The sequence below is a fragment of the Rhinopithecus bieti genome, unplaced genomic scaffold, assembly GCF_001698545.2.
Source record: "Rhinopithecus bieti isolate Rb0 unplaced genomic scaffold, ASM169854v2 scaffold_21777, whole genome shotgun sequence".
Taxonomy (NCBI): Eukaryota; Metazoa; Chordata; class Mammalia; order Primates; family Cercopithecidae; genus Rhinopithecus; species Rhinopithecus bieti.
In genome coordinates this window covers 541,453-553,948 of record NW_016810508.1, presented here as the reverse complement: position 1 = coordinate 553,948, position 12,496 = coordinate 541,453, and the positions used below count along the sequence as shown (strand labels likewise).

At 43.2% G+C, this 12,496-nt stretch overlaps 2 protein-coding genes across 5 annotated transcripts in view; both read right to left on the bottom strand.

Annotated features, from left to right (window-relative positions):
- Window positions 1-12,496, bottom strand: part of PAK2 (p21 (RAC1) activated kinase 2) — a 120,696-nt gene that overhangs the window by 94,516 nt on the left and 13,684 nt on the right. For 2 of the 4 annotated variants that reach the window (XR_001889209.1, XM_017892216.1), the window contains exon 1: window positions 5,105-5,400. The exons of the other annotated variants lie outside the window; for them this stretch is intronic. The gene's annotated coding sequence lies outside the window, so the exon portion shown is untranslated. Of the gene's footprint in view, window positions 1-5,104; window positions 5,401-12,496 lie in introns of those variants that run through there. 4 annotated transcript variants of the gene reach the window in all.
- PIGX (phosphatidylinositol glycan anchor biosynthesis class X) overlaps window positions 11,304-12,496 on the bottom strand; it is a gene marked incomplete at its 5' end in the record, with an annotated part of 25,668 nt that continues 24,475 nt past the window's right edge. Inside the window, one exon of the mRNA XM_017892193.1 lies at window positions 11,304-11,790. Within this exon, the coding sequence (XP_017747682.1) occupies window positions 11,647-11,790 (144 nt within the window). The remainder of the gene's footprint in view (window positions 11,791-12,496) is intronic.

The window sequence follows — 12,496 nt, the reverse complement described above, 5'->3', positions numbered from 1 at the left end:
AAAAAAAAAAAAAAAAGCCGGGTGTGATCCCAGCTACTTGGGAGGCTGAGACAGAGGAATCGCTTGAACCTGGGAGGCAGAGGTTGCAGTGAGCTGAGATCCAACACTGCACTCCAGCCTGGGTGACAGAGCGAGACTCCGTGTTAAAAAAGAAAAAAAAAAAGAAAAGAAAAGAAACACAACAATTGGCCGGGCGCGGTGGCTCAAGCCTGTAATCCCAGCACTTTGGGAGGCCGAGGCGGGCGGATCACGAGGTCAGGAGATTGAGACCATCCTGGCTAACATGGTGAAACCCCGTTTCTACTAAAAAAAAAATACAAAAAACTAGCCGGGTGAGGTGGCGGGCGCCTGTAGTCCCAGCTACTCGGGAGGCTGAGGCAGGAGAATGGCGTAAAACCCAGGAGGCGGAGCTTGCAGTGAGCTGAGATCCGGCCACTGCACTCCAGCCTGGGGGACAGAGCCAGACTCTGTCTCAAAAAAAAAAAAAAAAAAAAGAAACACAACAATTATTAAAAGTACCAGAAGAAAACACATAAGAATGTTTTTGTAAAGGTGGAATGAGGAAGATCTTAAACAGAAGGCAAAAGATTAATATCTATGACATGTGAAGAGCTTCTACAATTCAATAAGGAAATATAGATTGGTAACGTCTTTTTGGAATGCAATTCAAAAAGAAAAAAGAAATTTAAATGCACACTTACAAGTCGTTTTAATGGAAATACTTACATATGCATGTGCACAAAGACATACCTATAAAGAAGTTCATTCAGGCTCTAGTTTTAGTAACTCAAAGTCAGAAATAACATAAATGACCACAAATAATTAAGGTACTATCATATAGTGTAATATCTTTTGACTTAAAAAGTAGAGGTGCCACTATATGTAATGATATGGTTATGGATCAGATTTTTTATTTTAAAATCAACATAAAAAGTATCCGACACACAACACGTACTTATTTCTAACTTAATAAGTAAAACTATTAACAGTGGGTAGGCACTTCTAAGGAGTGGGACTGAAAAGTGGAGCGAGAGCAATTTTCACTTTTTAAGAATTTTATAAGACAGGTCGTGTCTGTCACTCAGGCTGGAATGCAACGGTACAATCATAGCTCACTGGACCTCCAACTCTTGGACTCAGGCAATCCTTCTGCCTCAGTCTCCCAAAGTGCTGGCATTTTCACTCTTTAAATATTTAATCGACTTGTTGGAACTTTTATAACAAACATGGACTGCTTTTAGAATTTAAATGTAAAATAAGGAACAAAACCACTGTTCCAGTTTGTTACAATGGTTCTCTCTGCCAGCTGAGACTAAGGTGATTTTGTCTTAATAGTTTTACTACTTTCCAAATTTCTTATTTAATATTGTTTTCTGCTTTTATTTTTGACTCATTTAAGAGATGGGGTCCCCCTATGTTGTCCAGGCTGACCTCAAATTCCTGGACTCACAGGATCCTCAGCCTCCTGAGCAGCTGGGACTACAGGCACCACCAGCCACTGCCCACTTCCCAACTTCTCTACAGGAAATATGCATATTTTTAAAACTGAGAAATCTGTGTTCGAAAACCCTATGTTTTATTTCAGTGGTGAAACTATTTTATGCTTTTCTTCTGAAAATTATATTTTATTCACCAAAAAAATTTTTATTTTTTAGTTATGGTCTCAGAAACTTCGTTCTTTTAGATGGCAGTTTTATTTTTGTTTTTGAGACGGACCCTCACTATGTCACCCAGGCTGAAGTGCAGTGGCACGATCTCAGCTCACTGCAGCCTCTGCCTCCTGGGTTCAAGCAATTCTCCTGCCTCAGCCTCCCGAGTAGCTGGGATTATAGGCACCTGCCATCACGTCCGGCTAGTATTTTTATTTTTAGTAGAGAATATAGGTTTTACCATGTTGGCCAGGCTGGTCTCGAACTTCTAGTTCCAAGTGATCCGCCCACTGCAGCCTCCCAAAGCGTTGGGATTACAGGTGTGAGCCAACGCACTCGGCCTACAAGGCAGTATTAAATCTAAATTTAGGAGTATCAACTCCACAGCATATAAGAATAGGCTATTAACTAACGTTTATTAAGAACTATACTTACAGAATACCTGCATTCCCTCATTTGATCTAAATGTTCCTATGAAATTGGTATTATTATTTTTATTATCCCCATCTTACAGATGAGAAAAGTCTTGAAAAGAATGTGTATCTTGCCCAGGATAAAGCAGAACAGCAAGAATTCAAACGCAAGACTCCAGCTCCTAACCACATGGGATACATGGAATAAGTTCTAAAGTAACTCAGGGAGAGGAGACTGGAGCACTGAAATCCTGAATCAATGTTCAAACTCACTACCCTTAACCAGGCAGGTGACCCTAGAAGGGAAGAAGCAATGAAACTCAACTCTGATCACAGAAGAAAACAACCAGTATTTTATTTTTGGGGGGCCATGAGGGTTTTTTTTTTTTTCCTTTCCTATTCTGTTCTGTTAAGGCACAAAAAGGATCCCAGAAAGAGCTCGGACACACAATTTGCAATTAATACCCTCCCTCTGATTAGTCTGGAAACTTAACTAACAAACTGATCAAAACCCTTACGACTTCAAGTCTTGAAGATGACCCAGTTTCAAATTTTAATCAAAAGTGGAAAAGTCAGAAAGCCAAACAAAATGCTATCTCAAGTATTATTATAATAATCAATTTTGATAGATAAAAGATAGGAAGAATCTAACAATACCTACTTATTTTATCCTTGGCTACTTGACAAAGTTCTTAGATATTAGAAAAGTATAATTGAAAGTTTATCTTTAGCTACCTGAACAAGTTCTAAGTTGTCTCTCTTAAAAAGTATAATTGAAAAGAAATAGAAACTGTTAGTGCGGTGCAGTGGCTCACGCCTGTAATCCCAGCATTTTGGGAGGCTGAGGCAGGCAGACCACCTGAGGTCGGGAGTTTGAGACCAGCCTGACTAACATGGAGAAACTCCATCTCTACTAAAAATACAAAATTAGCCAGGCGTGGTGGCTCGTGCCTGTAATCCCAGCTACTCGGCAGGCTGAGGCAGAAGAACAGCTTGAGCCCGGGAAGCGGAGGTTGCAATCGCACAATTGCACTCCAGCCTGGGCAACTGAAACTCCGTCTCAAAAAAAAAAAAAAAAAAAAAAAAAAGAAATATTGTTAACCGCATCTACTTCGGAACCTGTCTAACATCAAGATCAGAGAACCCTATCACTTGTATACTCGAACTACAAACTTAATTTTGAATTTGGGTTTGCAAAGTTAGTATTAAACAGCACGGAGTCCAGTTATCTCTCTGAATGATAGTAAACCATAAACCAAGGCCCTAAAGGAAGTGAAATACACAGGAACTCTTCCTTCATAAAAATATCTGCTGATTAGAAGAAACCAGCAGAGAAGCCAACACCTACAGACCAAGTTTCAAACTCCAACAAAACTCCAACCTTTCTACATCTTAATCCCTCAGGCCAATAAAACACCCATTAAGTTAAGGACAACTGATACTACTATTTAAGAAATGATGACAGTATTGAAGCTGAGTATTGGAGCCATTTTTTTCAGAGCCTTGCTGGAGAGAAAGGTAACAATGGGCTATTTAGTGAAAACACAAAATACACTGAATTTAGGTCAACCTCTGTTACCAAATTGGAAAGCTGGTTTAAGATCTACATCTATCACAGGTTCACTTTCCGTAATAAGGGTCAATCAGTGTGCTTGGCTAATAAATAGCTCGAAAAGATTTAATAGCCGAGGATGACAGAGTGAAAAAGCTGCCTGAAATCCATACTTCTAACAGAACATGAAAAAGGCCCTTCATATATACACGAGCATGAGTGGGTTTTACAAAAGCCAAAGACCTTCTGGCGAAGTGGACAAGTTTTAACCTGCTTTAAAAATTACTGTTCACTGCCTTCATCCCAATCTAACTTTATTGAGTGTTATTCTATTGGACAACCCTACAAAAACAAAACCCCCAGAGCAAATTCTTGTACATTTCAATATCCTGCCTACTTATAAGAGCGGAAGAGTCGAACGCAGCAGGGGAAAAAAACGTGACGTGCACAACCTTGATCCAAAACACAGCTCTTCGTAGTCTAATTTTAGGCCTAACCATTTTGTCTTTCTATAAAAGTTAAAAAAGAAAACAAAGAAACGACCCATCACCTGTAACGCAGAAGTGAGATGATGATTTCAACGGGAGTTCCTTATGTATCGAGGGAAAACAAATCACGCTCACACTGCCCAGAGAATAGTACTATTAAAATTAAGATACAAGGATGGGTACAACCTCACACCCACTGACGATGACACGCTTCTGTTCTTGGATGACTTATCTTTAAACAATCAGTCAAAAGGTTGAGTCCACAGAGAAATCTGTGGCAACGTTTTGTGTTTGTGCGTGCGTTTCCAAGAAAGCCAGACATGGTGAAAAACCGATCTTAACTTCACCTAAGTTATCTAAAGCAGCAAATTCCACCCCTAGGCTGAAGCTCCAACAGGAGCGAGGAGAAGCTCCGAGAGTTCCGCCCGTCAGCGGGGCCCTCCAGCGCCCGGGACGCTCTACGTTTTCACCAGTGTGGAATGTGGAAGAGGCTGCATGCAGGCTGGAGCTGAGAAAACAGCGAAGCTACTGGCGACAATATTCCTGAGCAGTGAAACCGGAGTGAACAGAGAGCGAGCAAGGAGGGGCTGAGAGTCAGTGAGAGAGGAAACATCAAGGAACAAAACCGGAGAGTCTGGTCCAGCATTAAGAAAACGGAGCAAAGGAAGAGGGTGAAACGGGAGGGAAGGGGAGACCGAGAGTCGGCAGAGCCCGTGACGCCGCGCGGTTCAGGGCAGGGCTGGGTCCAGGAAGAGTCAGACCTCGGCAGCCCAGCAAGCTTCCCATTTCGGGCTAAAGCCAGGGAAGAAAACGGCCCTGGGGAGTAGACAATGAGCCACCGCCCCAGGAGCCGCGGCTCCCGGCACTCAGGTGGCGGCTCCCCGGCCCCGCGCGGGGCAGGTCGGCCGTCCCGGGCCGCTCCCGCCCGCCAGGCCGCGGAGAAGGACGGAGGAGGAAGACAGCCGGCCCGCGTTCCGCGCCGGCCGGCCTAGGTGCACTTACCCCAGGCGAGGGAAGGTCCCCGCCCCAGCGAGGCGCCTCGGTCAGAGCTCCCGGCGGGCTGCGGAGCCGCCCCGGGCCAGCGCGCGGCGCGGGAAGGGGAGGGGAGGGAAGGGGAAGCGGGGCGGGAAGAGACGCCGCGCTGGAGCAGCCGCTGCTACCGCTAGGCCCAGCGGCGGCGGAGCCCTGCGGCCGCCAGGGAGGGGAGGGGAGGGTGCCTTCGGCAATGGCGACGGCCCGGGCCGGAGGGGAAGCGGAACAACCGCCGCCGCTGCGCGTGGCCACAACCCTGGAGGAGGGCGACGGCGGGGAGCGGGGCGGGGCGGGGCCAGAACTCAGAACCCCTCCCGCCCAGAAGCCGGAGCTCCCCGGGGTGGAGACGAGCGCCACCTCCCATGGGCAGGCCCGCGCGGGGGCCGCTGGGAGTGGTAGTTCGGTGACAGACGTTGCTTTTTTCCGTTTGGTAGTCTTTGTATTGAGAGGAGCAGCCAGTCCCTCATTTAATTCAGCACTGTCTCCAAGCAGATTTCTGCCGACGGAAGACGCTGACAGACGATTGCTGTTATACACATCTGCTCCGCGACATTTGTTTCTGGGAATTCATCCGTTATCCATTTTACGTTTTTGCTTACAAATTCTTAACTTAAATTTTGCTGCTAAATTAAGTCCCATCTTCTTGCAAATTAAGACTTCCCTATTTTATCCACGGAGGAGTTCATCAATGTTTCACTTATTCTACAAATATCTGAGTGTCTAATATGGACTAGACACTGTTAAGCATCAGAAATACATGGGTGGGCCAGGTGCAGTGGCTCACGCCTGTACTCCCAGCACTTTGGGAAGCTGAGGTGGGCGGATCACCTGGGGTCAGGAGTTCGAGACCAGCCTGGCCAACACAATGAAACCCCGTTTCTACTAAAAATACAAAAATTAGCTGGGCATGGTGGCGCACATCTGTAGTCCCAGCTACTCGGGAGGCTGAGGCAGGAGAATCACTCGAACCCAGGAAGGAGGAGGTTGCAGTGAGCCAAGATCGGGCCACTGCACTCCAGCATGGGTGACAGAGCCAGACTCCGTCTCAAAAACAAAACAAAAAGCACAAAAGAAATGCAAGGGTGAACACGATTCACCAAGTCTTTGTGGAGCTTCTATGAAGACGTAGTAATTAAAGTAGTCACACCTGGTATGAGGAAAAAACTTGGTGAGGTTATTTTGGATAGGGTGGTCGGAAAAGGCCTCATTAAGGAGGTGACACTTAAGGCAAGAACAGAAAGAGACAGCACCCAGAGAAGAAAAGCAATACAGGCAGGAAAAGAAAGAAAAGGGCTGGCTTGCTACGGTCAGTAAGAAGGCCTGTGTAGCTGGGGTCTGGAACAAGAAGGCAGTACTATTAAGAAAACACTAGAGCAGACAAGATTCAGGTCATGAAAGGTCCTGAATGCCATGGTAAAAAGCCTATGCTTTCTTAAAAGGCTTTTAAGCAGGCAAGTGATGTTACCTGGCTTACACTTCAAGATCACTAGACTGCAGTGTGGACAATGGAGTACAGAGATGCAAGAACAGAAGGGAAATAAAGTAGGAAGGCAGTGGAAAGAAAGAGAGATTGTGCTTCTCTGTCAATGTAGAGCAGAAAACTCAATTGATGCAGAGGGTACAGGAGAGAAAGGAACCAAGGAGCAACATGGCACAGTAAGAGATAACCTGAAAAATGCTCTGATTAGGTGTGTTTAATAAACACACAGAAGGCCGGGCGCGGTGGCTCAAGCCTGTAATCCCAGCACTTTGGGAGGCCGAGACGGGCGGATCACAAGGTCAGGAGATCGAGACCATCCTGGCTAACGCGGTGAAACCCTGTCTCTACTAAATAAAAAAAAAAATACAAAAAACTAGCCGGGCAAGGTGGCGGGCGCCTGTAGTCCCAGCTACTCAGGAGGCTGAGGCAGGAGAATGGCGTAAAACCCGGGAGGCGGAGCTTGCAGTGAGCTGAGATCCGGCCACTGCACTCCAGCCTGGGCAACAGAGCGAGAATCCGTCTCAAAAAAATAAATAAATAAACACACAGAAACACTGGGTAAACAGGACATTGTTTCAAAGGCACAGCTTGCAAGAATGAAAACAGAATGCTTCTGACAGTCTTCCAAACTTCACACTCAACCTGAAGAAGGGGCAGGAAACCAGAGTGGTAAGCAGGGCAGTGAAGCCATGGTTATGTTGAGGGCACCTACTTATCTAAGAAATCTCTAGGGTTTTAACAGGTGCACAGGAAACTAAAGACAAGGACTTGGGCCTATACAAGAAATCAGGACTGTGATCCTGCACAGGACTGGAAATTCAAAGCGCTACACCCTTCAAGAACTGACTGGGGGGAAAAAAAACCCTATACTAGCCCAGGGAGACATACAGGACATTTGTTCACTTTGGCCTGCAGTGGGCTTGGAGGGAAAAAGAAAATTTTCCTTTAGAATTAATAACCTTTTAGAATTTTCCCTCACTAAGGTTTTAAAGTTCAAATTTATCAAGAAAGTGGTCCCAGGCTGGAGTTCTGGGGGGCCGGGAAGAAACAAATACAAATCCTGACTGCACAGGTGTACCCTCAACCTGGGTCTCAAAGGATTTCACAGATAAACAGGATTTCCAAAGCCAAACATGAGCACCCAAAATACAATACACCTGAGGAAATAAGCAACAATGAGTGAGTCAATAGAAACTACAAAGAATATAAGAAAACCCATACAGACTTTAGCTGCTAGAATTAATGGCTACAGAATATAAACTATGCCTATTTAAATGATTAAAGAAAATAAGACAGGAGCTAGAAAACACGAGCAAGAAACAAGATGCTTTTTAAAATTTATTTTATTATTATTTTTTAATGACCAAACAGCTTTGAAAATGAATTAAGTAGGCCAGGCATGGTGGCTCACACCTGTAATCCCAGCACTTTCGGAAGCCGAGGTGAGCGGATCACCTGAGGTCAGTAGTTCAAGACCAGCCTGGCCAACTTGGTGAAACCCCCGTCTGTACTAAAAATGCAAAAATTAGCTGGGTGTAATTGTGGTGGTGGGCACCTGTAGTCCCAGCTACTCAGGAGGCTGAGGCAGGAGAATCACTTGAACCTGGGAGGTGGAGGTTGCAGTGGGCCAAGATTGTGCCATTGCACTCCAGCCTGGGCAACAAGAGCAAAACTCCGTCTCAAAACAAAAACAACAACAAAAGAATTAAGTAGAAGTTCTAGAAACAAAGAATAATTGAAACCAAAGCCAATGTTTGGTTAAATAGCAGATTACACACAATTGAAGAGAAAATTAGTAAACTGGAAGACAGATCAAAAGAAATTACTGAGAACAGCCTAGAGACAGGAAAAATGAAAGCAAGCTTAAGAGACATGGGGATAGATTGTTAAGGTCTACCATACTCCTAATGAGAATTCCAGGAGAGAAAAGAGAAAAACCAAAAGAGGCAGATAATAATGAGATAATGGCTGAAAAATTTCCGGAATTGATTAAAGACAAGAATCTTCAGATTCAGGAAGCAAACTGAATACCAAGCAGGGTAAGTAAAAGAAATTTCAAACACATGAAAATGAAATTGCAGAATACCAGAGATAAAGCAACCAGAGAGAAAAGACATTCTGCACAAACAGCTATTACATTCACAGCAGATTTCACAACAGCAAAATGGGTTCCAGTCAATAATGATATATTTTCAAAGTACCAAGAGAAAATAACCAAGCTTAGAAGTGTACAATTACCAGCTGGGCACAGTGGCTCACACCTGTAATCCTAGCACTTTGAGAGGCTGAGGTGGGCGGATCACCTGAGATCAGGAGTTTGAGAACAGCCTGGCCAACAATGGCAAAACCCTGTCTCTGCTAAAAATACAAAAAATAGCAGGGTGTGGTAGGGCGCACCTGTAGTCCCAACTACTCAGTAGGCTGAGGCAGGAGAATCACTTGAACCCAGGAAGTGGAGGTTGCAGTGAGCAGGGACCATGCCACTGCACTCCAGCCTGGATGACAGAGTGAGACTCTGTCTCAAAGAACAAAAAAAGAAGTGTACAACTACCTAAATTATCCATCAGATGAGTGAGGGTAAAATAAATATATCATCAAACATAAACAAGCTACCAACAGAGACATACTAAAGGAACTCCTTTAAAGGTATATTTCTTTTTCTTTTTTTTCTTTTGAGACAGAGTCTCACTCGGTCACCCAGGCTGGAGTGCAGTGGCACGATCTCAGCTCACTGCAACCTCTGCCTCTCGGGTACAAGTGATTCTCCTGCCTCAGCCTCCCAAGTAGCTGGGATTACAGCCACACGCCACCACTCCCGGCTAATTTTTTGTATTTTCAGTAGAGACGGGGTTTCACCATGTTGGCCATGTTTACAAGATAATATAAACAAAACCAGAAATGTTCTGTTATACTAAAAGTGATGTCATCTGCAACCATTTATCCAGGCAAGAAGTCATATCAAAGTTTTCTTCATTCACATTTTTATTACACTTCTGAATTATTTGCGTAAGTGAGTAAACGGCTGAACCACATTCCAAGCCACAATCTTAAATATTTTAAATACTGATGAAACCTGGTTGTGATGAGCAAAAACAAAAACATTCTGTATACACATACCCCACACACTCTCAAGATGTGAAACAGTACCATGTTCCCTCCCTGTCTAACCATATTCCAAAACATGGCCTGTCAATGTTACTGAATTGTAACTGACATACAATTCTATTTCAGTGTCACATTATTAATCCCATAGTGAAAGAAATGTTTCTAAATCATGAAATTCTTTCTTATGAGAAAGCACAAAATCGGTCTGAAACTCAACTGGGTTGAAATTTTAGTCATTTGAAAGGTCACCGTTTCTGCTTTATGGCACTGGGTTGCCTTTTCCAATATTTAAGTCTCAAATACACATTTAAAAAGAACGGTTATGACTAGTCAAGTCACACATGTCAAATTATACAAGATGTAGTCCCACGAAAACACCAAAATATTTTAGGAAATGGAGCAGTGATGGCATATATAAAGGTTTATCACATCTCAATACTCTATATAAAACAAACAATGCCAACACACCCTGGTTTGATGGCTTCTGTTTTGGAACACACTTGCCCTAAGGTTTTATTTTTTAATTAGCCTACGGCACTTACTTTATTTTCTAATATTTTTCCAAACATAACAGTAAATGAAGAAACTTTGTTTAAAAAAATTACCTGATGATTCCAATTATTTTTCATGTACAACTTTATTTAAAATGGCAATCTGAGTTGTCTTCCTGACATACTCTGTACTAAATCTTAGTACTCAGTTTCATCAAGTCCTTTCCAATTCATATATTCAAAAGAAACATTATAAAATGTAAAACGAGAATGGAGTACATTAAGGAATAATCAATAATTTAAGATTATCAATAATTTTGATATTAACATTAATTTCTTAGCTGTCCTACTTTAATGATTTTCATTGAAACTCTGGCAAATGTCTTTAATAGTCTCATAACATTAATATTTAAATAAACATGATTTTCATCCAAATTATTTTATTCTTCTTTTTTTTTTTTCCTTTGGAGACAGGGTCTCATTCTGTCACCCAGGCTGGAGTGCAGTGGTGCCATCTTGGCTCTCTGGAACCTCCGCCTCCCAGGTTCAAGCGATCCTCCCGCCTCACCCTCCCAATTAGGTGGGACTACAGACGCCCACCACCACCCTTAGCTAATTTTTGTATTTTTAGTAGAGACAGGGTTTCACCAAGCTGGTCTCAAACTCCTGACCTCTGGTGATCCGCCCACCTTGGCCTCCCAAAGTGCTGGGATTACAGGGTGAGCCACTGCGCCTGGCCTATTTTATTCTTATTTATAATGGTTTTCTCAATTTGTAGCTTAAATTGAAAGTATTCGCAAAATGACAATAATTTGTCCCTACTACATAAAGAAATAATTTTTCAGCCGGGCGCAGTGGCTCACACCTGTAATCCCAGCACTTTGGGAGACCGAGGCGGGCAGATCACGAGGTCAGGAGATCAAGACCATCCTGGCTAACACGGTGAAACCCCGCCTCTACTAAAAATACAAAAAAATCAGTCGGGCATGGTGGCAGTGCCTGTAGTCCCAGCTACTCGGGAGGCTGAGGCAGGAGAATGGCGTGAACCCAAGAGGCAGAGCTTGCAGCAAGCCGAGATTGCGCCACTGCACTCCAGCCTGGGCGACAGACCGAGACTCCATCTCAAAAAAAAAAAAAGAAATAATTTTCTCCCCAAATGAAGATAAAGTCACTTCTCACAAAATAAACATTAATTTAGCAGAATTAAGTTTCCTCTTATGGCCTTTGATGCTTGAGGATTACCAAGGATCTATGCAATAGAGCACTAAATTTTGGAATTAGTTGAGAATTATCCCAAATTTCCTCTAGTAAACATAATTTTGGCCACAAATGAAGACACAAGATAAAAGTAATTAACTAAATTCTAGAAGAACACCTCTCGTCAGAAATTAATAGATCTTATTTAGGTTTCTAGGAAGCATTTAGCTACATAAAACTTATAGGGAAAAATGGCCATATTTGAAAATTGCTACTAGGATCAAAGTAGAGCACAGGATTGTAATGAGCAGAGTCACAGAACATACTAAAGAGGTGTGTATAGTCAGTCCCACTGGAACCTGTAGAGTCACATTCTTATATACCTATGGAGAGAGAGAAGTTAGACATTTAAAATGCATGTCATGGGCCCGGTGTGGTGGCTCATGCCTGTAATCCCAGCACTTTGGGAAGCCAAGGCGGGCAGATCGCTTGAGGTCAGGAGTTCGAACACAGCCTGGCCAACATCTCTACTAAACCGTCTCTACTAATAATACTAATAATACAAAAATTATTCAGGTGTGGTGGCAGGTGCCTGTAGTCCCAGCTACTAGGGAGGCTGAGGCAGAACAACCACTTGAACCCGGGAGGCAGAGGTTTGCAGTGAGCTGAGATCGCGCCACTGTACGAAAGCCTGGGCGACAGAGGAAGACTCCGTCTCAAACAAATTAAATAAATAAAAATAGTAAAACAAAATGCATGTCATAAGGTGAGACCACTATTTCTTTGATTTTTAATTGGATCTTTTCTTTCCTTTTGTTTTAAATATCTTTCAGCCAGTGCTACACTACATGTAATATTATTGGTTTGAATGACTTTTGAATCTAACATTTCATTTAATGTTACAGAATCAGACTCAGTTCCCATAATAAGTTGCTAAATCTCATTAGTTCTGATTTTTCTGCTTTTTACATATTCTTTTAAGAAAAGCTATATCCCAGCGTCACCTCTGTAATCAATATAAACATTTACTTCCGGCCGGGCGCGGTGGCTCAAGCCTGTAATCCCAGCACTTTGGGAGGCCGAGACAGG